The sequence below is a fragment of the Bos mutus genome, chromosome 11 (assembly GCF_027580195.1).
Source record: "Bos mutus isolate GX-2022 chromosome 11, NWIPB_WYAK_1.1, whole genome shotgun sequence".
Classification (NCBI taxonomy): domain Eukaryota; kingdom Metazoa; phylum Chordata; class Mammalia; order Artiodactyla; family Bovidae; genus Bos; species Bos mutus.
Window position 1 is genome coordinate 99,233,102 of NC_091627.1, and position 26,195 is coordinate 99,259,296.

General features: G+C 47.1%; 2 protein-coding genes across 2 annotated transcripts in view; both read right to left on the minus strand.

Moving 5' to 3' along the window:
* Positions 1–10,238, minus strand: part of SLC9A4 (solute carrier family 9 member A4) — a 56,171-nt gene extending 45,933 nt beyond the window's left edge. The window contains exons 1-2 of the mRNA XM_005899943.3: positions 9,556–10,238; positions 112–575 (exon numbers count right to left, since the gene is read on the minus strand). Of these exons, the coding sequence (XP_005900005.3) occupies positions 112–575; positions 9,556–9,811 (720 nt within the window). The 5' untranslated portion in view covers positions 9,812–10,238. The remainder of the gene's footprint in view (positions 1–111; positions 576–9,555) is intronic.
* Positions 10,239–17,882: 7,644 nt separating this feature from the next.
* The window catches only part of IL18RAP (interleukin 18 receptor accessory protein), a 30,437-nt gene continuing 22,124 nt past the window's right edge, over positions 17,883–26,195 (minus strand). The window contains exons 7-11 of the mRNA XM_070379869.1: positions 25,404–25,527; positions 23,228–23,379; positions 22,008–22,145; positions 19,354–19,527; positions 17,883–18,632 (exon numbers count right to left, since the gene is read on the minus strand). Coding sequence (XP_070235970.1) covers positions 18,259–18,632; positions 19,354–19,527; positions 22,008–22,145; positions 23,228–23,379; positions 25,404–25,527 — 962 coding nt within the window. The 3' untranslated portion in view covers positions 17,883–18,258. The remainder of the gene's footprint in view (positions 18,633–19,353; positions 19,528–22,007; positions 22,146–23,227; positions 23,380–25,403; positions 25,528–26,195) is intronic.

The window sequence follows — 26,195 nt, forward strand, 5'->3', positions numbered from 1 at the left end:
CTGCAGATCCCAGTGGCGGATGTGGCCAGGCCGCCCGGGCCAGTCTCTGTGCTGCCCGCTTCCCACCCCCGACCCCTGCCCCGCTCCCTGGGGACCGTGTGTGCGTCTCACCACGCTGATGCCGTCATTGAGCAGGGCCTCCCCAAAGATCATCATGTATAGCTGCTCGTTCACACGTGCCTCCTCGAACACGGCCAGGACGGCCACCGGGTCCACGGCCGAGATGAGGCTCCCGAACAGCAGGTTCTGAAGCAGGTTGATGTCGCCCAGCCCAAAGGCCGGGACCTGGCAGATCAGGTAGAGCGAGAGGCCGATGCCGAAGGCGTTGAGCAGGGCGCCCAGGCCCGCCCACCACAGGATGGAGCCGAGGTTCTCGAAGAAGGGCCGCGTGGGCATGAAGTAGCCGCTTTCCAGGACGATGGGCGGGAGGAGGTACAAGAAATAGATGCTCGAGTCCATCACCGGCGGGGACTTGTGGTCCGTTCCGAAGATGACCGCGCCTACCAGCGCCCCCACGAGGATGAGCAGGCAACTCTCGGGCATGAGGCCCGGTAGCCTGCGGTTGAGGTGGAAGCCTGCGGAGCAGAGAACCAGGATGAGAGGTGGGCAGGTAACCCGGCTCTGGTCGCTGGGACACCAGTGGAGGTGGGTGCCAGGGGCCTTTCAGAGCCACGCAGATGGGTACCCAGGCAAGCCGGCACGCATCCCCCAGCCTCAGCATCCTTGTCAAGGCTGGAGCTTGACAAGATCAAGTGCTTCCCACAGCCTGTGCAGGTTCTAGAATCTTCTCAGTCCTTCTGTGCCCTCCTGCCTCCTCCTGCTTTCTGCCTCCTCCATCCTGAGGGCTATGAGAGAGAGAACTCGGCTCTCATGCAAAACTCGCCTTTGAAGCTCAAGCAAGAGTCTTGAGGGATCCACAGGACAAACTAGCGAATTTAACAAAAAAATAAGCAACTTCACAGGTATAGAGAACAAACTAGTAGTTACCAGTGGGGAGGGGGACGGGGCCAGGGTAAGATATAGGTAGGGAGTCAGAGGTGCGAACTATTAGGTGAAGCATAAGCTACAAGGATGTATTGTACAGCATGGAGAATACAGCCAATATTTTATAATAACTATAAATACAGTATATCTTCCCAGGTGGTGCCAGTGGTAAAGAACCCGCCTGCCAATGCAGGAGACATGAAAGACACAGGTTCTGATTCCTGGGTTGGGAAGATCTCCTGGAGGAGGAAATGGCAACCCATTCCAGTATTCTTCTTTGGAGAATTCCATGGACAGAGGAACCCAGCTGGCTACAGTCCATAGGGTCGAACAGGGTCAGACACAACTGAAGACTTAGCACCCATGCATTAATGGAGTATAACCTTTAAAAATTATGAATCACTATGTCCTATACCTGTAACTTATATATACACTGGCACTTCAACTAAAAATAAAATAAAACAAGCATTTTTAACTTAAAAAAAAAATGTCTATCACTGGGATTTAACACCAGCTCCTTCCAAATGTACACCTCCTTCTCGACCAAACCAATAAATAAAGATGAAAAATCTTTGTTTCCCTGATTTAACCAGTGACATTGCCAACCAGTCATCCACTTAAGAGGAAGTCAAGTGGCATTCTTATGAGGACTCCATCACCTCTGCTCCTCATGCATCAGCAACCTATTTTATCACTTACACCTTCCACTCGCTGCCCCTGACACGTATCTACTCTCCTCCACTCCCGTGACTTTCACTGAGGGCAGGTTCTCCCCACTTCTCATCCACTCACTGCAGTGTCTTCCTGACCTCCTACTTCACCCCCCATCTCCCAGCCCATTCCACTTCCTGCTGCCAGATGTTCTACACCATGTATATCTGGGTGTCGAATCCCCGCTCAAGGGATACAGTCCAGGGGGGTCATAAAAAGTCAGACACGACTGAACAACTAAACAACAACAAGGGCTTAAATAATTGAATAACAGAAGGGAAGGCATTTTAGAAGGGGAGAACTCGGAGAGAAATAGGGGAGAGTCAGGAATAGCCCTGCTGCTGCTGCTGCTGCTAAGTTGCTTCAGTCGTGTCTGACTCTGTGCGACCCCATAGATGGCAGCCTACCAGGCTCCCCCGTCCATGGGATTTTCCAGGCAAGAGTACTGGAGTGGGGTGCCACTGCCTTCTCCAATAGCCCAGCTAGATGGTTTCAAAAATATCTTCATTCATTGAGTAGATTCACCTTGTTACTGAGTCCAAACTTGCTCTTTGGAGGGCCTGGATGCCAGTTTCTTTAAAACACAGAGACAGAGGTGGTGAGGAATTAAAGTAAAAAGCCCTGTAATCTTGCAAATATCTCCTGGGATGGCTAGCACTGGGAGGGCATGTGTTAATTTCTTCCTTCGTGTAGCAACCCACAGGTGGACCCAGTAAGGGTGTTTCCCTGAGCAAAGGCACTTTGGTTTAACCTTCAGGCCGAGGGGCTGGGTTCACTAAGGCAGGCCATTATGTACAGACAGTATCCTCTTAGTAAACAGAAGCAACGAGAAGCAAAGGTTAAAGTAAAAGAAACAGATCTGACCTGTAGTCAGATTTTGTTCTTCCCTGCAACAATCTGACTGGAGCACATTTTAATTGGGAAGATTATTAGGGGAAGAGTTGCAAGATAATTTTGAGCTAAACAATGAAGGGTGTGAAATTCAAGGCTAAAGAGGTAGTGTTAGTCCCTCAGTTGAGAGGAGCAACCCCACATCCAAGGAGCGGTAGCTGCGCAGGTGCAGGAGGGCCTAGAGGAGCTACTCCACGTTCAAGGTCAGGAGGGGCTGCGAGGAGATACCCCTCATCCAAGGTAAGGAGCAGCAGCTGCGCTTTGCTGGAGCAGCCGTGAAGAGATACCCCACGTCCAAGGTAAGAGAAACCCAAGTAAGACGGTAGGTGTTGCAAGAGGGCATCAGAGGGCAGACACACTGAAACCATACTCACAGAAAACTAGTCAATCTAATCACATGGACCACAGCCTGGTCTAACTCAATGAAACTAAGCCACGCCCGTGGGGCAACCCAAGACGGGCAGGTCATGGTGGAGAGGTCTGACAGAATGTGGTCCACTGGAGAAGGGAATGGCAAACCACTTCAGTATTCTTGCCTTGAGAACCCCATGAACAGTATGAAAACGCAAAATGATAGGATACTGAAAGGGGAACTCCCCAGGTCAGTAGGTGCCCAATATGCTACTGGAGATGAGTGGAAAGAATGAAGAGACGGAGCCAAAGCAAAAACAATACCCAGTTGTGGATGTGACTGGTGATAGAAGCAAGGTCTGATGCTGTAAAGAGCAATATTGCATAGGAACCTGGAATGTTAGGTCCATGAATCAAGGCAAACTGGAAGTGGTCAAACAGGAGATGGCAAGAGTGAACGTCGACATTCTAGGAATCAGCGAACTAAAGTGGACTGGAATGGGTGAATTTAACTCAGATGACCACTATATCTACTACTGTGGGCAGGAATCCCTTAGAAGAAATGGAGTAGCCATCATGGTCAACAAAAGAATCCGAAATGCAGTACTTGGATGCAATCTCAAAAATGAAAGAATGATCTCTGTTCATTTCCAAGGCAAACCGTTCAGTATCACAGTAATCCAAGTCTATGCCCTAACCAGTAACGCTGAAGAAGCTGAAGTTGAACGGTTCTATGAAGACCTCCAAGACCTTTTAGAACTAACACCCAAAAAAGATGTCCTTTTCATTATAGGGGACTGGAATGCAAAAGTAGGAAGTCAAGAAACACTGGGAGTAACAGGCAAATTTGCCCTTGGAATATGGAATGAAGCAGGGCAAAGGCTAATAGAGTTTTGCCAAGAGAACGCACTGGTCATAACAAACACCCTCTTCCAACAACATAAGAGAAGACTCTACACATGGACATCACCAGATGGTCAACACTGAAATCAGATTGATTATATTCTTTGCAGCCAAAGATGGAGAAGCTCTATACAGTCACCAAAAACAAGACTGGGAGCTGACTGTGGCTCAGATCATGAACTCCTTATTGGCAAATTCAGACTGAAATTGAAAAAAGTAGGGAAAACCACTAGACCATTCAGGTATGACCTAAATCAAATCCCTTATGATTATACAGTGGAAGTGAGAAATAGATTTAAGGGCCTAGATCTGATAGATAGAGTGCTTGATGAACCATGGAATGAGGTTCGTGACATTGTACAGGAGACAGGGATCAAGACCATCCCCATGGAAAAGAAATGCAAAAAAGCAAAATGGCTGTCTGGGGAGGCCTTACAAATAGCTGTGAAAAGAAGAGAAGTGAAAAGGAAAGGAGAAAAGGAAAGATATAAGCATCTGAATGCAGAGTTCCAAAGAATAGCAAGGAGAGATAAGAAAGCCTTCCTCAGTGATCACTGCAAAGGAATAGAGGAAAACAACAGAATGGGAAAGACTAGAGATCCCTTCAAGAAAATTAGAGATACCAAGGGAACATTTCATGCAAAGATGGGCTCGATAAAGGACAGAAATGGTATGGATCTAACAGAAGCAGAAGATATAAATAAGAGGTGGCAAGAATACACAGAAGAACTGTACAAAAAAGATCTTCATGACCCAGATAATCACGATGATGTGATCACTCACCTAGAGCCAGACATCCTGGAATGTGAAGTCAAGTGGGCCTTAGAAAGCATCACTACGAACAAAGCTAGTGGAGGTGATGGAATTCCAGTTGAGCTATTTCAAATCCTGAAAGATGATGCTGTGAAAGTGCTGCACTCAATATGCCAGCAAATTTGGAAAACTCAGCAGTGGCCACAGGACTGGAAAAGGTCAGTTTTCATTCCAATCCCAAAGAAAGGCAATGCCAAAGAATGCTCAAACTACCGCACAATTACACTCATCTCACACACTAGTAAAGTAATGCTCAAAATTCTCCAAGCCAGGCTTCAGCAATACGTGAACCATGAATTTCCAGATGTTCAAGCTGGTTTTAGAAAAGGCAGAAGAACCAGAGATCAAATTGCCAACATCCGCTGGATCATGGGAAAAGCAAGGGAGTTCCAGAAAAACATCTATTTCTGCTTTATTGACTATGCCAAAGCCTTTGACTGTGTGGATCACAATAAACTGTGGAAAATTCTGAAAGAGATGGGAATGCCAGACCACCTGACCTGCCTCTTGAGAAACCTATATGCAGGTCAGGAAGCAACAGTTAGAACTGGACATGGAACCACAGACTGGTTCCAAATAGGAAAAGGAGTACCTCAAGGCTGTGTATTGTCACCCTGCTTATTTAACTTCTATGCAGAGTACATCATGAGAAATGCTGGGCTGGAAGAAACACAAGCTGGAATCAAGATTGCTGGGAGAAATATCAATAACCTCAGATATGCAGATAACACCACCCTTATGGCAGAAAGTGAAGAGGAACTCAAAAGCCTCTTGACGAAAGTGAAAGTGGAAAGTGAAAAAGTTGGCTGAAAGCTCAACATTCAGAAAACGAAGATCATGGCATCTGGTCCCATCACTTCATGGGAAATAGATGGGGAAACAGTGGAAACAGTGTCAGACTTTATTTTTCTGGGCTCCAAAATCACTGCAGATGGTGACTGCAGCCATGAGATTAAAAGACGCTTACCCCTTGGAAGGAAAGTTATGACCAACCTAGATAGCATATTCAAAAGCAGAGACATTACTTTGCCAACAAAGGTCCGTCTAGTCAAGGCTATGGTTTTTCCTGTGGTCATGTATGGATGTGAGAGTTGGACTGTGAAGAAGGCTGAGAGCTGAAGAATTGATGCTTTTGAACTGTGGTGTTGGAGAAGACTCTTGAGAGTCCCTTGGCCTGCAAGGAGGTCCAACCAGTCCATTCTTAAGGAGATCATCCCTGGGTGTTCTTTGGAGGGAATGATGCTGAAGCTGAAACTCCAGTACTTTGGCCACCTCATAGGAAGAGTTGACTCATTGGAAAAGACTCTGATGCTGGGCGGGATTGGGGGCAGGAGAAGGGGACGACAGAGGATGAGATGGCTGGATGGCGTCACTGACTTGATGGACGTGAGTCTGAGTGAACTCCGGGAGTTGGTGATGGACAGGGAGGCCTGGTGTGCTGCGATTCATGGGGTTGCAAAGAGTTGGACAGGACTGAGCGACTGAACTGAACTGAACTAATACAATGGACTTTAATTAGTATCCAGAGACACGCCAAACCACACACCCAGCCCACTGGCTTCAAGACCAGTTTAAGTTCGCCTTCTAGAGTGCTGCTTTCTCTGTTTCTTCCTTTTTTTTTTTTTCTTATTTATTTTTGGCTGTGTAGCATTGCTGCATGAGGGCTTTGTTCAGTTAAGGTGAGCGGAAGCTACACTCAAGTTGCGGTGCCCAGGCTTCTCATTGTGGTGGCTTCTTTTGTTACAGAGCATGGGCTGAAGTGTACAGGCTTCAGCAGCTGTGGTACACAGGCTTAGTTGCCCGCAGCATGTGGAATCTTCCTGGACCAGGGATCAAACCCGGGTCCCCTGCATTGGCAGGCAGATTCTTAAGCACTGGACCACCAGGGAAGCGCTCTCCATTTCTTACTAAGAGCTTCCTTCTTCTCCTTCTCCCCTCTCTTGCTCCTCTTCCTTCTTCAACGAGTGCTTATTTTAATCACATTTAACGTTTAAAATATGTAAGGTAGGCAGAAGAGCCCCTAGTGTGATTTTTTTCAGGCCCTGTGTCTCCCCCGGGGTGGTCCTGCTTCCAGGAACTGAGTTTCCTGAAATGAGCCCACGTCACCTGCCTGAAACTAAGGCGTATCTACACACTGATAGCAGCAAGAGGGTTCAGCCTGTAAGCAGGGCCCTTTCAGGGAAATACTTTGTGAATTTCACCTTTCTCAACTCTTCTCCCTTTCCATAATGGACAAAACAGTCACTCACTTTTAGACTTTACAGTTTCAGGGCCTGAAACTTAAATGGCCACAGATAACTAAGTCCTGCCTGAAAGTCAAAGATGGCCCTTGTTGGAGCACCTATGAGGCACGACTAGACTCACCCATCTTTTCCTTTGAGGCTAGGGACCGAAATGATTCCCACACATTGCCTGGGCACTCAATACATGTGTCTTGGTAGAAGACTGAATAAAAGAATGAATGATAATACTAGCGATTATTAATCAGATTTTGATTCAAGCTTTATAATATAGAATATAAAAAATCTTTGTGGACTCCTTAAGTGTTAAAGTTTTATGTCATTATTATTATTATTATTATTTTTTTTGCTATCGTATATAAAGTTATCCAGTCAATCCTAAAGGAAATCGATCCTGAATATTCATGGGATGGACTGGTGCTGAAGCTGAAGCTCCAATACTTTGGTCATTTGGTTCGAAAGACCTGATGCTAGGAAAGACTGAGGGCAAGAGGAGAAGGGGGCGACAGAGGATGAGATGGTTGGATGGCATCACTGATTCAATGGACATGAGTTTGAGCAAACTCCAGGAGGTAGTGAAGGATGGGAAAGCCTGGTGTGCTGCAGTCCATGGGGATGTGAACAAACGGGCATGACTTAGCGACTGAACAGCAACAAGAGTAAAGCTACAAGCCCAATGCCTGGATCACACTATGCATTCACTAAATTTGACCTTCATTTCAAGTCGCTCAGTCGTGTCTGACTCTTTGCAGTCCCATGGACTATACAGTCCACGGAAGTCTCCAGGCCTTTCCCTTATCCAGGGGATCTTCTCAAATCAGGAATCGAACCGGCGTCTCCTGAACTGCAGGAAGATTCTTTACCAACTGAGCTATCAGGGAATCCCTCTTTTCATGTACAATACAAAAATAATCTGAATTCTTAAAGGCCAGCAAAGATGACATTGTTTTTCAATAGGCATGCCCCACCTGATAACTTACTTTAGTTTTTTTTTCTATAGCATGTTGAGTTGCATCCACATGAAAATCAAGAACATTTAGGCAGCAGTTCAGTGAACAACAGCATCCTCACAGGACTCTCAACTTGTAGACATAGTCTGGGCACATGCAACACCTCTAAAGGACTATCTGTGTTTTCTGTTGGTATAAAACATACACTGTGTGCATTGAGATGTTTAGTGGTATAGAATGGAAGCTTCTTTTCCATTAAAAAATCCTTATTTGCACCAGGAAGAGATCTCAGGAATAATTTCACAGATGAACAAATTGAGATTTAAAAAGGCAGCGTGACTAGTCAGTGGCAGATTTAGTTTCTTGGTTCTGGACCAACATCACGCATTCCTGTGGAAAGGAAGGGAGTGGGTGGGACCAGAATCGCTGGCATTTTGACAAAGGACATCTCAAGGTCACAGAAGATCACCTGGACTGTTCTTAGCATCTGTGTGCTTGCAGGAAAGGTGATAGACCCCTAGCTCTGAAGCGAGAATATCATCCCCTTGGGAAACCCCATGATTACTTGAGCACTTCTCAGAAATAATGTGAGACCCTCTGTGTCATCGGGTCATGTGACCGCATAAGAGTTCTTCAAACTGACAATTTATCTGCATACATTACGAGCTCAAAATGAATGGCAGTTATGAAGGGCGCCTAATGAATATGCCGGTGCCCCCAACATCCACGAGGAGCGAGTTCAATGAAATGGCCAGCATCCTGAGTTAACTGTCTGATTTCTTGCCTTAACCCACATTTCACAGCCATTCCAGACAAAACATATAAATAGCCACCTACATACTTCACTGTGTCTCCTTCACTGAGACAATCTATCTATTCAAATAACAAAGTTTATCACTAAGGCAAAGGAGATGCTATGCTTGACCACTGAGATAATTGTATCCGCCTTCCGCTCTGGAATACCTGTTTTTAAGGAGACAAGGGGGTGAAGTTGGGGATTAAATGGTCTCAGAGTGGAATCCATCACTTTGGCTGGAGGCACTAAGAACCCTGGCTAGAATTTCATCCATTAGCTTGAATCCACTTTATGTCGCAGAAGAAACCACAAGTGCTCCCTTGGCTCCTCTTGGCTCAGGTGTAAACCAAGATTTTACTGACAGATACCATCTCTAATTCCACCCTCCCTCATCACTGAGGGATATGAGTTGCCACTGGTTGCCTTGTTTCTTGCTTTCTGTCAATTTTCAAGGAGCACACACCACTTTTAAAAATGAACAAAGAGAGTCATTGATGAAGCCCATGGTTCCATGGCCAAGAATGAAGAAAGCACATTTTACAGAAGAATCATTATGTGGGTCCTAAAATTTCCAGTGGGCATCACCCCAAGGTCAGCATACTTTACTCCGCATTTCTTAACGCACAGAACTTGAGATTTTTACATACCAAATAATGTCACATGGCTGTCACCCTGAAAGGAGATGAAATAGAAACAACCCAGAGCCCAGAAGTAGGTTCTTAAATTTCATAGCACAACCTGAAGCAATAAATGGCCAGACAAAAATGCCTTTCCCTTGAGTCAAGAGAATACAATTTTTATCTAAGAGCAGCAATAGTTAAAATCCACTTGACCCACCATCTACAAGGCATTTTCATACACATTATCTCACATAGAAAACAACTCCCCAAACCAGCTAACACACTCGGGGCCTTACCTATTTTTGCAAGTGATGCTAGGAGTATCCAGAGGGTGACCTCGTAGGGAATTTGCACGTAGTCATAATCCAGTGTGAAGACAGATATTGTCTCGGCTGGCTGGGAGCTGGCAGCAGCATACCGGACATTAAGCTCACGCCGGGCAGAGGAGTCTGTGGATCTGTTCAACTCAGAAGATGCTCCGCAGCACTGGAGGGTCGCTAGCAACAGGCACCAATTCCAAGGACAGAAAGGCACAAACCCCCGAATGCCCATGCTGGGGCTTCTCTCAGGGCGTGTGCCCTGCTGCACCACTCTTGTGAAGAGAGGAGGATTGTCAGAGCGTGCCAGCCGCCACCTGGGTCACAGGTGATGTACACACAGCCCGTGGGTCATTCCAGGAAGAGTCCAAGCGTGTCACTGAGCTCCAAGTACACATGTTTTCCAGTCACCTTTACAGCATTTGTGTTCAGGCAATACAGCTTCTGACTTAACGCATCCTGTCACTCAGCAGACTCGAGAAAGCCCAGAGAACTAACTACCTGTGTGACTTCCATCCAATCATGATTCGAAGAGCAATTTATGAAGCAGAAATACCTGTTCCTTTAAAGCTGTTTCCTCACGTCACTGCACACTGGTTTCATCTTGTGAGCGAAAATTAAAAAGAACACCATGGTTCTCATTCCAGGTGTCACTAGGGCCCTCCTAACCAGGAAGAGGGTTCTTCCCTGTCTCCCAGAAACCTGGGTTGCACTTGCTCCTTCTCTCCTCCCCCTGCTAGCTCCCTTGTTTTGCATGGCCAAGGCTGCAGGTAGCTCTTGAACCACACTTAATTATTTGCTCAGATTTGACTTCTGTAATGAAATACTTTCCCTGAGTTCTCTGGCAGTTACACTGCTGACACCTAGTGGGAAGCCTCAGTACTACACCTTGGAAGGTTCAATTAATGATTAAGTACTAGTCAACGGAGAAGGCAATGGCACCCCACTCCAGTACTCTTGCCTGGAAAATCGCATGGACGGAGGAGCCTGGTAGGCTGCAGTCCATGGGGCCGCTAAGAGTCAGACACGACTGAGCAACTTCACTTTCACTTTCATGCACTGGAGAAGGAAATGGCAACCCACTCCAGTGTTCTTCCCTGGAGAATCCCAGGGACGGGGCAGCCTAGTGGGCTGCCGTCTATGGGGTCACACAGAGTCGGACACGACTGAGGTGACTTAGCAGCAGCAGCAGCAGCAGCAGCAAAGCTATGGTTTTTCCAGTAGTCATGAATGTAAGAGTTGGACTATAAAGAAAACTGAGCGTCGAAGAATTGATGCTTTTGAACTGTTGTGTTGGAGAAGACTCTTGAGAGTCCTTTGGACTGCAAGGAGATCCAAACAGTCCATCCTAAAGGGAATCAGTCCTAGGTGTTCACTGGAAGGACTGATGTTGAAGCTGAAACTGCAATATTTTGGCCAACTGATGTGAAGAGCTGACTCATTTTTTCCAATGAGACCCTGATGCTACAAAAGATTGAAGGCAGGAGGACAAGGGGATGACAGAGGATGAGATGGTTGGATGTCATCACCAACTCAATGGACATGAATTTGAGTAAGTTCTGGGAGTTGGTGATGGACAGGGAGGCCTGGCGTTCTGCGGTTCATGGGGTCACAAAGAGTCGAACACGACTGAGTGACTGAACTGAACTGAACTGATTCGTCATTTCAGTGGTGTCCGACTCTCTGTGAGCCCATGGATTGTATCACCCCAGGTTCCTCAGTCCATAGAATTCTCCAGGAAAGAATGCTGGAGTGGGTTGCCATTCCCTTCTCCAGGGGATCTTCCCTACCCAGAGGTTATACCTGGGTGTCCTGCATTGCAGGCAGATTCTTTACTGTTTGAGCCACCAGGGAAGCCCAGAGATTAAGGTGACCATGTAATCGTCATCTAAACCAGGTTCATAGACAAACAGATTTGAAATATGATGGAGGGAAAACTCAGCTTGCAAAGCAGAGCACCAAAGGAATTTTTATGGCATTTTAGGTCAGCAAACTAATGACCCATCTGAAGCTTTTGGTTTGATCATCTGATGACTGTATTAGCAGTAGAAACCTGGCTTCCTCTGACCGTTTTTGGTGCCGGGTCCCAAGAAGCCTTGTGATCCTTGTCATCTGCTCTTCTAAACCCGTCTTCTCGTGGAGTCCAGTGGTGTGGAGGGAAGGACATCCTCTTCCCAGTGGATCCCTTGTAATTTAAGTGACCAAATCCGGTCCACCCTCAAGAGACTAATTAAGGGGTGATGTACCCAGCAGAGAAATCTCTCTTCACCTAGGACCTCAACTGTGCACAGTTGGAAACAAAGTTTGAGGTGGGGGTTGCTGGTTTTCTTCCTTTTTACCCTCAGTTTCACAAAGCCGCTTCTGTTCTCAAAGAGCAGAATTGACTTTTCTGTGCATGCCCATGGTTAATTAGATAATCACCTTCCTCCAAGAATAGTTTTAAACAAAATGATCAGCACATCTTTTCTTCTTTCCCCTAGTAGGCGGCATAATTGACTTTACCGCACAGTGCTTCTGGAATTGAAGTATCCATCGCTTGCCCCAAAGCTCTTGTTACTTTGTTGGGGCTTAAATTTGATTCTTTTTTTAGGAAGAAAGGAGAAGAAAGCAGGGATAGAGAATTGGCCAGTGCTGTCCAGAAACACCATTTGCTTTCCAAGCCCGCAACTAGCAATTAAGCTGGATGGCTTCGGATCAAGGGCTGGCACGTCACACCCTAAATTGAAAGCCTGCATCCCGTGCTGGAGTGAAGTCAAGAGCTTTGACCCCGCTCTCAGGACAGAAGAGCTGAGCTCTGTCTCTGCTCCCCAAAGTCAAACTTCCACTACTTAGGGAGGAACAGAGGACGCTGTGGAAGGGTGCGCTATACTCTGGGAGATTCCGCATCGTCAGAGTAGAGGCACCACGGTGCTGCTGGTGGATGGGGCGGGCGTGAATATGAGCTCTGAAATGAAACATGTCTTCACACCAGAGTGTGGCTCCTGGCTCGGTCTTCAATTCTAATGTGATCGCTTCCCTAAGGGAATAGGGATTTTGTAGAGAGAAGAAAGTTGAAGTTGTGTGATCTTGGGCATCTTCTAAACACCACAGAGCTTCAACTGCCTTATTGATGGTAATGATGATGGTTCTGATGGTGATGGTGGTGATGATGATGACTATCTTAAAGGTGATGTGGAGATTAGGTGATTAAATACATGTCTGAGAGGAAAGTGCTTAGTACATAATAGACACCAGATGAATTTTAGATTCTTTTTTTTTAAATTTATTGGCATATAGTTGCTGTACAACACTGTGTTATTACAGTAAATTGAATCATTCATACATGTATCTATTTCCCAGGTGGCTCAGTGGTAAAGAATCTGCATGCAAATGCAGGAGATGTGGGTTTAGTTCCTGGGTCGGGAAGATCTCCTGGAGAAGGAAATGGCAACCCACCCCAGTATTCTTGCCTGGAGAATCCCATGGATAGAGGCGCCTGGCAGGCTACAGTCCATGGGGTGGCAGAGCTGGACACGACTTAGCAACTAAACAACAACAGGCTTCCAAAGTGTCACTAATGGTAAAGAAATCACCTGCCAATGCAGGAGACATAAGAGACTCAGGTTCAATCTCTGGGTCCAGAAGATCCCCTGGAGGAGGGCAAGGTTATTCTTGCCTGGGAAACTCCATGGACAGAGGAGCCTGGCGGGCTACAGTCCAGAGTCACAAAGAGTCGGACGTTACTGAAGTGACTTAGCATGCATGCACGCACATCACACTTTGAGCTTCAGCCAAGCTGTTGTGTGTCTCAGTGGTAATACATTCTCTTCTATTGCTGAGAAGTACTTAATTTTTGCATGTACAGCTATTGATGGATTGGTGCACTCTATGCCAGGAATCACTCGATTACCTCTTGGCCCCAGATTCACCATTCAGTATCTGCTCCACGGAGTGGACTTGGTTTCTGAAGCATTTATCCTTTATGGTGAGCACCTTGTAGCTCCATCAGCAGAGGGCGCTGGAGGGACCATGCAGGAGAGCCTTCCAGTTTCCTGCTGCTGTTTTCTGTGTTTCTCTTCCTCTTGCTGCCCCATCTATCAGCAGCATGGGTGTGTGGTGTCTGCCAGTGCCCTTCCAAGGCTGTACACACAGAGGAAACTGCCTCTCATCTGTCCTGGACACCATGCAGTTTAAGCCTCTGGCCCACGAAGGATACCCCCCGACCCCACCCCGTGCCCCTGTGCACAGCCACATCACTCTGACTCACCTGCACACTGGCTTCCCAGGTGGTCCTAGTGGTAAAGAACCCGCCTACCAGTACTGGAGACATGGGTTCGATCCCTGGGTGGGGAGGATCCCTCTGGAGGAGGGTATGGCAACCCACTCGTTCTCTTGCCTGAAAATGTCCATGAACAGAGAAGCCTGGAGGGCTACAGTCCATGGGGTTGGAGAAAGTATGACTTGAGCACAGCCCAACACGAGGAATAAAAATATATTTACGCTCTCACTTTCTACTTGGAAATAATATTTTACTACTTCAAATTGTGTGTGCCTTACCACCACACAAAGGCCCCTACCTTGTCCCTTGTATGTTGATATTACATCTACCTACATTGAAAATTCCATCCGAAAATGTCACGGTTTTGCTCTCAATGGACTCTATCCTGGATATTTGAAATATTATGTCATGCAACTCTGGATCTTATGAAATCCTATGTAGGATGCCACTTTGTTTAAGCAGGCAACTGACCTAGTTGGACTCAAGCCCAAAATGCTAACCAGCCTTGTGGTTTCACTGTCAGTTTTTTTTCACTGTCCTTCAGTTCTGTCTGGGCTGGTCCCTGGAGCTCAGGAAGCCGTCTATCCTATAGTGCTGTTCTCAGAGTTTATGCTGTTCTATTTAGGGTCAGATTCACGCCTCTGAGGCTTGGCGGTGAGTTTGCTTTCCTGAGTGCCTTCCTGTCTATACTCAGCAAGGTATGCTCAGGTTCTACACACCTCTGGCTCCCTCTTCGAGAGTGCGGGTGCTCTTAAGCGCCCCACCCTGCAGTGTGTTTCCCGTCGCGGCTTCCAGCGCCCCCACCAGGTGGTAAGAGGAAAGAAGGAAGGGTCAAGAGATGTTGGCCACGCCCTCTTGAGACCACAGCTCCACGAATCAAAACGGACACTTTCCCCCGCCCCCCACCACAGAGACGTCGGCTCTTGAAACCAAGCAGGTACTCAGTAGTGTAAGTTATGCGTGTATGTGTACATATATACCTTTGACAATATTCTTTCCCACGATGATTTATCGTAGGATATTGAATGCAGTTCTGTGTGCTGTACAGGAGGGCCTTGTTTATCCGTCCTATATATGGAAGCGTACATCTGCTAATCCCAACTTCCCACTTCATCCTTCCTCCAACCCCTGCTCCCTAGGCAGACAGCAGTCTGTTCTGTCTGTGATTCTGTTTCTGTTTCACAGATAGGTTCTTTTGTGTCATATTTGAAAAACCAAACCGATTTCTATACGCATCTAATCCAAGCTTCATAGCCACAGTGAGAGGGGGAAAGGTGGTTGAATGCTTACTCCATTTTATCTGGTCGGAGAAGGCAATGGCACCCCACTCCAGTACTCTTGCCTGGAAAATCCCATGGACGGAGGAGCCTGGTAGGCTGCAGTCCATGGGGTCGCTAGGAGTCGGACACGACTGAGCGACTTCACTTTCACTTTTCACTTTCATGCATTGGAGAAGGAAATGGCAACCCACTCCAGTGTTCTTGCCTGGAGAATCCCAGGGACGGGGGAGCCTGGTGGGCTGCCGTCTATGGGGTCGCACAGAGTCGGACACGACTGAAGCGACTTAGCAGCAGCAGCAGCAGCAGTCTGGAAAGGTAATAATATAGATAGTAAATGTGGGTGTTAAAACCCAGGTGAGACCAGGTACATTGTCAGATCTGCCTGAGATATCACCCAGGGTCAGTAAAGACCATTCTACGATGTGCCCTAGAGGTAAGATGACCACAATCTAAAGTGGGACACATTTTCAGAATCAGAAATTATACTCTCACTATGAAAATTGTACTTGGACAACAGGTATGAAACAGAAGCAGAGCATATGGGCACCTTATTTAGAACGTGCGGTGGGGGAAAAAAATTATTCCTTCACATTGCATTTTACCGAGATCAATTGTTTAATTACCATCAATCTCCTGTATCACAAACTCATTTTGGCTGTCCACCTTATTTGATTGAATTACCTGTAAGAAATATTAATAAAGCTTTATCCTAAATGTTTATTTGTCATTCTCAGTGCATCAATTCACCTGAAAGAGTGTATTCTGTAAATGGTAGACCTAGTTTCTTTTTTGTGTGTATGCAGAAATAAGCTTTGGTTAATCTAAGAACAAAACTCCAAGGACCTCCTGGTGGTCCAGAAGCTAAGACTCAGCATTCCCAATACAGGGGGCCTGGGTTTGATCCCTGGTCAGGGAAATGGATTCCACATGCCTCAACTAAAGATCTCACACGCCAAATCGAAGGCTGAAGATCTCAAGTGCTGCAACTAAGACCCAGCACAGCCAAATAAATAAATAAGTATTTTAAAAAGAACAAAACTCCGGACCTCCAGAAATATCAGCTATGGCCATACTTATTCTAGAATAAAAGAAACCTGGATAAACTGGCCGAAAGAGATTTCTGAGGCTTAGGTCTCTGAGAGTGACCGACCGGAAAACCAAGGACTCGGGTCATGCCCATGACACCACGGGACAATGACAGTGTGCCTCCTTCCCTTCTGAGAGCCTGCAATGAGGCTTCCCACAAGAAACTCCGTCCAGGAATAATTTGTACCCTTGAACTCATCTTTAACTTTATCACTGAAATTCCCAACAAGGATGCTGTTCGATGCCAAGCCACCGTGGTTTGTGTGATGTGGGTGCCTCTGTGCAAAGAAACCTCAGAGCCTTTCCCACCGGCACTAAGCAGTGGCCAGATGACAATGGCTTTAAACCTGGATCATGCTCACACCAGTGAGCAGGGCACAGTATGTGTGAATCAGTCCAGAAGGTGCTATGCTTTACTGCACAAATGAATTGCTCCCTTCTATTGGGGAAGCTCCAGTACTTTGGCCACCTGATGTAAAAAGCTGATTCATTGGAAAAGACCCTGAGGCTGGGAAAGAGTGAGGGTAGGAGGAGAAGGGGACGACTGAGGATGAGATGATGGATGGCATCACTGATTCACTGGACCTGAGTTTGAGCAAACTCCAGGAGACAGTGAAGGACAGGGAAGCCTGGCATACTGCAGTCCATGGTTTGCAAAGAGTTGGACACGACTTAGCAACTGAACCATAACAACAAATGGGGAAGACGGAGCATGACATGTGCACATCCGTCTGTGACTAGAACACTGTTATAACTGCAGGTTGAACTCTCATCAGGAAAACACACTGATGAGAATGAAATGAGCCTTGTCTAGGAGAAACAGGTACTTGGTCCCCCAGCTGATGGTCCATCACTTACGAGGACCTCAATGAGACTGGTGGGTCAGGAAGCACATGGGGACCACCAGTCTTAATGGGCCAACAGTTCAGACTTAAGCACTGTTCAAGCCCTAATATTGCTATCTGTCAACCAGTGTAGAGAATTATTTCCCAGACTGTTGTCTTGGCTGCTGCCTCTTGCCACTGTCTTTCTATTAGCTTGGCCAAAAAGCTCCATAACATCTTACAGAAAAACCTGAACGAACTTTCGGGCCAACACAATATTTTGCACATAAGATCCCTGGGTCAGGAAGATCTCCTGGAGAAGGAAATGGCTACCCATTCCAGTATTCTTGCCTGGAGAATCCCATTGACAGAGGAACCTGGCAGGCTACCGTCCATAGGGTTGCAAAGAGTCAGACATGATTGAAGTGACTTAACACACACACTCACACATACATACACACACACACTCACGCATGCAAAACCACTGGTCGATTCCTTGTCTCCTCATTGGCCAGATCATGTTGGCTTAATTGGTCCCCACTTCCTGTGGTCCAGAGTAAAGCATGAACTTCAGGCCCTGCACAAAGGCCAGGAGACAAGGAGGAGCTGACATTAGCCCCACTCTGCTCCCTAAGGCCTGTGTCCTGACTCAGGGCTGTGTCAGCCCAGAAGAAGGGGATCTTCCTTCTAGTTCCCACAAGGACACACTAGAGATGAACCAAGGTCCTGTCTGGTCCTTGACCCCTGTTTTCTCTTTTCCTCCTTGCGTACTGGGCTCCAGTGAATGGTGAACACAGAGTAAGAATTGTCTTCTTCACAGAGATGCTTTAGGCAAAGTTTTAATCACTTGTTTCTAATAAAGTAATATTTATTTGATTGCAAAGATATCTAAAGTGATGTGTACGAAACAAAATAGACACAACAGTCCACAGCCACCACTAGGAAAATCTTAGGGACTTTGTGGGCCGAATGTGTGCAGGAGTCTGGAGAATTCGCCCTCCCTCTGTCCTGTCCAGGGAATCAGAGCCTTGCACCACAGCTTCCGTTCATTCCAGTGCCGCCAAGCTTGCTCGGGGCTGGCAGGACCCTTCCCGGTGATATCAGCCTGGTGTGTGCTGTGTGTTCCATCCATCAAGGTCTCTGCTCACCAGGGGCAGGACGAGAGGCAGAGGGAGGCGGTTCACATCCATTTTACCATCCTCCAGGCTGGGAGCTCCTCCCAGTGGGTTCTGTCTTACTGCGTCTTTTCCAAAGAAAAAATCCATGGCATAGTTCTCAGATGGTTCCACGTGACTCCCCTGGAGCTTTTCACAGGCATGTGGTAGCGTATTTGGGTCCAGAATCTAGAGTTGGGAGGAACTGATTTTAAGCCTTTCCAGGTGACAGAAGGCAAAACCCTGAGAGCTCTTCTCACTAGATGAGGTAGGGACTCTGGCTCTTGGAAGGAAGAGAACTTAATTAAAATCAGTTTGAGTGTTTGATCCTCCAAAGCCAGATTCACCGCTGCTTGTAGTTCAAAGATGCTGGGTCCACTGACGTAGTTGGGGCTCAAGATGAAGATTCCCCTCCTGCTTTTCTTAATAACGCTGACAATGTCCTCTGTGTACACTGGAGAGAAAGAATTTAATTATTTGCAATTGTTATTGTTAAACCTTGAGTCACCATAACCCTGAATCTCCCAGATCCACCCAGCGGGGTTCTTTGTGATGGCAAAGGAAAGGAGAAGCCTGATTTTCTCCATCACTTTTACTGCATCTACTAACTCTACAGACAGTTGGATTATATTCCGTGTCTAGTGACTGTCAGTTCAGCTTCCTCCCCTGTGTTCTCTCCCCTCAACTTCTGAGTCCCTCCAGGATCAAAACTCACTGGAACCAGGTTGACTGGAGTGAGGGAGGGGCAAGCAATGTCCCTGGCTCCTGGGTGGGGGCCTCTGAGGCAGAGGAGGACGGTGGGAGGAATGAGGTCCACACATCTCATGGGTGCCTGGCCTGGGAGCCTGCTGAGCCCAATGCTGAGTCTGTGGCTGGCAGAGTCCCAGGAAGGAGAGGGACCACTCATTTGGGAAGACAGAACTAACTTCCGGTTGAGGAGCCAGAAAAGATATCTTTGTTCTGGAAGTCTCTCTGGGCTTTCTGAAGATGGATTTTTTTTTTCATGATGGAGCATGTCTCTGCAACACATGGCTTTCTGTGTCATTGCCCAAGATGTTCTAAGCTCATGAATCCTTCCAGAAGATATGTAGCCCAAGACAAAGAATGGAGGACAACACGCAGAGTGCATGCCTATAGCTCTCCTGTTCTGCGTTTTCTGCCAGCTGCAGACCTACCTCCCCCAGGGGCCACGTCCCTTTCAAGCAGGCACAGGGTATATCCATATTTGTTTTCCAAAACATCAGGGAGAAGATTCAGAGCCAAGGTTTCCTCACTCAGAGATGAAGAGGCCTCGCTCTCAAAGGGGCTCCATTTCGCATAGGATACAAAGGCGTCAAACTCCTTTTGGTCTGAGAAAGAGGAACAAGAAAGAATGTGAATAGCTACCTAAGCTCAAGCCTTATGGTAAGTGGGGAAGAATTAAGACTTGGGATCCTTGTTTAGTTACTCAGTTGGCTCAGACCCTTTGTGACCCCATGGACTGTAACCCGCCAGGCTCCTCTGTCCACGGGATTCTCCAGGCAAGGATATTGGAGTGGGTTGCCATTTCCTCCTCCAGGGGGATCTTCCCAACCCAGGGGTCAAACCCACGTCTCCAAGATTGGCAGGCAGATTCTTTACCACTGAGTCACTGGGGAAGCCCTGAACTGATTTTGAAAGTCAAAAGCAGCATCTGTGTTCACTATTTCAGAACCACACTGCTGAGGGGCATCCACTGTGCACCCAGAATCAGATTCTAATCAATGAGGCACTCCTGTGTCTTCCCTGAGGTCAGATCAAACAGCCAGGGCTTTTTTTTCTGATTAAACAACACGCACTCCGGAGTTCCTCCAGGCTGTCTCTGTAGCTGCAGCCCCGCTGTCTTATTAGGTACACATCAAAGGACAGTCTGCTCCATCGAAGCATGATAATATCCAGAGAACAAAGCCCTGTGAGGGCCTGGCACGCTAGCGCGCTGACGGCACACATACCAGGGTTTGAACCCCCAAGTGTAAAATCGGGGACGAACAACCCCTGGCAGGCTGCTGCCAGAGTTTCCTGGGATAATGTAGATGAAGAGTTTAGTGTCTGACTTACAGCAGGCTTGTTCCTTTCCCTTTCAGATAGTGAACTATATTTTGGAACTTGTTTAGGGTATTTTAAGGTCTCATACGGAGAAGGCAATGGCACCCCACTCCAGTACTCTTGCCTGGAAAATCCCGTGGACAGAGGAGCCTGGTGGGCTTCAGTCCATGGGGTCGCTAGAGTCGGACACGACTGAGCGACTTCATTTTCACTTTTCACTTTCATGCACTGGAGAAAGAAATGGCAACCCACTCCAGTGTTCTTGTCTGGAGAATCCCAGGGACGGGGGAGACTGGTGGGCTGCCGTCTATGGGGTCGCACAAAGTCGGACACGACTGAAGCGACTTAGCAGCAGCAGCAAGGTCTCATAAGATTCTGTTGGGGCTTCCCAGCAGCAAAGAATTTGCCTGCCGATTCAGGAGAGGTGGGTTCAATCCCTAGATGGGGAAGATCCCCTGGAGAAGGGAATGGCAACCCACTCCAGTATTCTTGCCTGGAGAATTCCGTGGACAGAGGAGCCTGGTGGGCTACAGTCCACGAGGACACAGAATCAGACAGGACTTAGCAACCAAATAACAATAACAACAAATGCCGTTGTTGACTCAACTATTATAAATACACATAGATTCTAAGGTGTGCTGAAGAACTAAATGGAAACTTTGCTACTGCTACTGCTGCTAAGTCGCTTCAGTCGTATCCAACTCTGTGCAACCCCATAGACGGCAGCCCACCAGGCTTCCCGTCCCTGGGTTTCTCCAGGCAAGAACACTGGAGTGGGTTGCCATTTCTTTCTCCAATGCGTGAAAGTGAAAAGTGAAAGTGAAGTCACTCAGTCGTGTCTGACTCTAGCGACCCCATGGACTGCAGCCTACCAGGCTCCTCCGTCCACGGGATTTTCCAGGCAAGAGACTGGAGTGCGGTGCCATTGTCTTCTCCGAATGGAAACTTTAGAACATCTCAAAAGTTAGCCTCTGGGCTCTGAAATTGGACACAACTGGCTCATTTTCCAGCCCTTTGCATAATGCCTCTCAAATAGTATTACTGGAGAGAGGGGATACGTGTATACATATAGCTGACTCACTTTGCTGTACAGCAGAAACTAACACAGCGTTGTAGAGCAGCTCTGGGTGCGTGCTCGATCACTCAGCCGTGTCTACCTGTTTACGACCCTGTGGACTGTAGCCCACCAGGCTCCTCTGTCCATGGGATTTCCCAGGCAAGAATACTGCAGTGGGTTGCCATTCCCTTCTCCAGGGGATCTTCCCGACCCAGGGGGTTGGATTCTGCCAATCCCCACTGGCAGGCAGATTCTTTACCAACAGTGCCACCTGGCAAGCCTGGCACGGACACGTCCTGTGTGCTTACGTTGTGCTACATGCCATTCTAACCCTCAGTGTGTCCATTCAACGAGCCCACATGGCATTCATTGTGGTTACAACCCTACTTCACAGAAGAGAGAACGAAGGAGGCACGGAGATGTTAAGTCATCCACCATCTTGCTTTAGGATGTTGAGTGGAGAGTCATTTTTAAGTCCAATATGTCCTACAATAGCATCATTGGCAAGATTCCTAGTAACTGGAATGAGAAGAGATCATTTCTCCGCCGGGGGCCCAACCCTCCCAGGTGTAAAGCCACCAGACCAGCAGAAGGACCTCAGAAGCTGGGGGTCATGACTTTGCCCCTCAGGGAACGTGCGTGTCCCAAGCTCTCTCCCTCTGGGTCCATTCAGAGGGGAAACAGCAGAGGCGAGGTGGGCCGTCTTACCCCCGAGCGTCTTGTCCTTGCTCCGGTAGGTTCGGTAGACCAGCACTATTTCAATCCAGTACATGTAGAGCAGTGCGCCCGCGGTCAGCACGCCTGCCAGGCCCATGACTGCGCCCAGGAGGATGTAGAGGAATACCACTGGGGACAGAGATGCGCGGGTGTGAGCTGAGCAGTCACAGAGGCAGAGCGCCCTCCCACACACCCACACTCAAGCAGCGCCTTCCCGGCACCTCTGCCAGAGGTGATTTACCAGAATCACTGCCATTGAAAACATTTCTCTTGATTCCGGACATGTCTTAGATCACATCTTGAAGGAATTGTCATAAAATAAACTCAAGAGAACCCAGGATAATGGCCAGTTCCTGATTGGGGTGACTGGGGAAGCTGACAAAAACTACTTTTATTTACTTTTCCCTGATAAGCTTCCTTCTCATTTATTGTAATTTACTTTCATGTGTTATCAAATCTACTAAAATCTAAACTTCCTGGAGCCCAGAGCTACTTCCATCTTGCTTTCTCACCTCTAAAGTACCTAACACCTGGCACCTTCAACCCACACCTCTACAGAGCATCCACCAGGCGCCGGGCATTACGTGTGTCCTAGTTAAGCCCCACAAGCATTCCAAACGTGCTTGTTCTCTCATCTCTATTCATCGGTGAGTAAATGATATCACCTTCAACTCTGAACTTCTTAAAGAAATTTGAAAGCCATTCCTTATCAGGAATTTCCTCTCCAGCCACAATCTGTGATATATACATGTAACTCCTAAACTGAGCGTTTTTCTCCATCTCCCTTCTTTCTCTTCTCCACTCGCCAAGTCCAGACCATCACATGCTCCAGATTTGGAAGCCAGGGGAGGACAATAAGAAAGACGGCTAGGTCCCAGAGTGATGCCTGTCATGTAGGGCACGTTCTGTAGCTCTTTGCAGAAAGAATGAATGAGTGAATGAACTTGAATGAACAAATGATAGGTTTCTCCAGCACAGCCCCTGTATGCAGAATATCAGTAAGGGGACCAGCTCTCAATCACCGATGTGAAACTTAACAGCTGTGTGGCCTTGGTGAAGGTATTGAGTGAATCAACACAAGCAAAGTGCATGCTTAGCTTGACATCTAGTGCACGTTTGTGGCTATCATCACCATGACTACTTTTTAGGGAAGTTCCTCTCCTCCTAGGTAAAAGCAGTTGCGTGCATTCTGCATCCCCCTTCAGGCTTACCTCCTGTCTTCTTTTTTAGCTGGATGGACTGAGTAGTGTTCCCAATGGAGTTCTGGGCAAAGCAAATGAACTTCCTGTGAAGATCACTCTGAGTAACTTTTTCCAAGAGGACAACACGTTCTATGACTTCATCCTTTAAGGTGGATTTAACACTAGGAAAAGAGGCAAAATATCACACCGCTTGGGTAACACATATTGACATGCATTAAACAGTTTTTGGAACTTGTATAAGCAGACAAACTGTTTGGCTTTCAGAAGCACTGTCAGATAGTACAAGGAGATGCTGGAAGGATGGAGGATACTCAGGGATGAGCCACTTTTTAAAAATGATGGAGTTGGCTAAGCATCATACTAAGTACTTATACTAGAATATAATTGGTTGTTGGAGAAGACTTTTTAGAGCCCCTTGGACTGCAAGGAGGTCAAATCAGTCAATCCTAAAGGAAATCATTCCTGAATTTTCATTGGAAGGACTGATGCTGAAGCTCCAACACTGGCCACCTGATGCGACGAAGTGACTCATTGGAAAAGACCCTGATGCTGGGAAAGATTGGAGGCAGGAGGACAAGGGGACAACAGAAGATGAGATGGTTGGATGGCATCACCAACTTGATGGACATGAGTCTGAGCAAGCTCTGGGAGTTGGTGATGGACAGGGAAGCCTGGCATGCTGCAGTCCATAGGATCACAAAGAGTCAGACACTACTGAGCAACTGAACTGAACTGAACTGATAATTGCTTGTGGGCCTCATCCGATCTTTCTTTCATGACAAATTCCCCTTAAGAAGAGATACTGCAATTTATAAATGTCTAACTTCTACTGAAGGACTTCCTGGTGGCTTAGCAGTAAAGAATCTGCCTGCAGATGCAGGAGCCGCAAGTTCTGTCCGTGGATTAGGAAGATCCCGTGGAGAAGGAAATGGCAACCCACTCCAATATTCTTGTCTGGGGAATCCCATGGACAGAGGAGCCTGATGGGCTACTGTCCATGGGGTCACAAAGAGTCCAACACGACTGAGCAACTAAACAATAACAACAACAGCATTGTAAATAAAGCTGCTGTGGACGTGCATAAAAAAATAAGAAAAAAATAAGAAAAAAATAGCTATCCCATCTCTGGGTCTCATTTTCCAGGTCGGATTGTGTCAACTATTCCTCATGCCTCATAATTTTGGTCAGACTGCTTATTCCTGTGCCTTTTCCTCTGGATACACTCGGACCATTAAGGACTACAGAGTTCAGACCCTGACTCACCCCACTGTGAAAGGAGGACCCCACGGGGGGATGGGAGAGTCTGGCACGGGTGCAGAGTCTTCTCCAGTCTGTTGGACACACCGAGTCTATTCAAGTAGCCTGGGTCAGTGTCTGCTTGTTAGCATGGTGGGCAAAGCAGCCACAGCAAACTGTTCTACAAACAGAACTTTGAAACAGCTGATAAAATTTTTTAAAAATAAAAAATTTTTAAGTAATTTTTAAAAAGGGACTTCAGGGACTTCCCTGGTAGTCTAGTGGTTAGGACTGCATTTCTAATGCAAGGAATGCAGGTTTGATCCCTGGTCAGGAAACTAAGATCCCACATGCTGCACAGCGCAGCCAAAAAAAAAAAAAAAAGTACAGGGAAAAAAAAAAAAAAAAGGAGATAGGGGAGAACTTCCGATAGTCTAGTGGTTAAGATTCTGGGCTTTCATTGCCAGGTTCCTGGGTCCAATCCCTGGTCAGGGGAGTAAGATCCCACAAGTCACAAGGCCAAAAATAAAAAAATAGATTAAAAAGTAATAAAATAACTGAAATATTTAGTTCTATGACCCTCTTTGACTGTATCCCGCCAGGATCCTCTGTCTATGGGATTTCCCAGGCAACAATACTGAAGGAGGGTGCCATTTCCTACTCCTTCCCAACTCAGGGATGGAACCCACATCTCTTGTCTTGGCAGGCAGATTCTTTACTTCTGAGCCACCAGGGAAGCCCATACAAAACTGCCTTTGGCCCCCAAGTTTAAAATTAACTCACACTTTGCACGTCTACGCTTTTGCTTGCTCCACTAGCTGGCACTAGTGGCCACACCATCAACCGTGGGTGTGTGCGTGCAGCTCTGGGTGGACATTTGAGGGGTTTTTTAAAGGTGAAAGGCTTTCGTAGGAGTTGCAAAGAATAAGTTGGCTCATTTCCTTCTTACCTTCTTCCCTTGGGTGTTTTGATTTCCCGCTCCTGGTCAGAATCTCTGATGTACCATTTTATCACAGGATTAAAGTTTATTTCGAAGCCAAATCGTGCCGTGCAGTTAAGCGTTAAAGGCTTTCCTGAAAAGGAAGGGGCCACAGAAAACAGGAAGGCCGCTGGTGAGAATGATGTGCCCTGTGAAGGAGGAAGACGCCACCTGGAAACTGTCCCCTGAGGCGGTCAGGTTCACAGGTAGAGCAGGCGTGCTGGACATAGCCATTGAGAAACGTGTAAAACCAGGAATAGATCTCAAACCTGTGGCTATATTTACCCAAATGAAGACTGGCATGGTCATACACTAAGAGTTCTGATGTGGTTTCAGGATAAACACCAGGAAAATGAGCAGTTTCAGTGACTAGCCCTGTCTTCCAACGCTGCTGCTCAAGCAGTTACAAGGGTGTTGCTGAAGAATATTTTATAGGCAGTATTTGCATTTCTTGTTGTTGTCCGACTCTTTGTGACCCCATGGGCTGCAGCCTGCCAGGCTTCCCTGTCCTTCACCATCTCCCAGAGTTTGCTCAAACTCATGTCCATTGAGTTGGTGATGCTATCCAGCCATCTCATCCTCTGTCACCCTCTTCTCCTCCTGCCCTCAATCTTTCCCAGCATCAGGGTCTTTTCCAATGAGTCGGCCCTTCGTATCAGGTGGCCAAAAGCACTTGCATGCTAAATGAAAATCCTGAGGTTTTTGTGATTATCTGGATATTCAGCTCTATTTTGAATTGTGCTCTGTGGATGGGTGTGTACG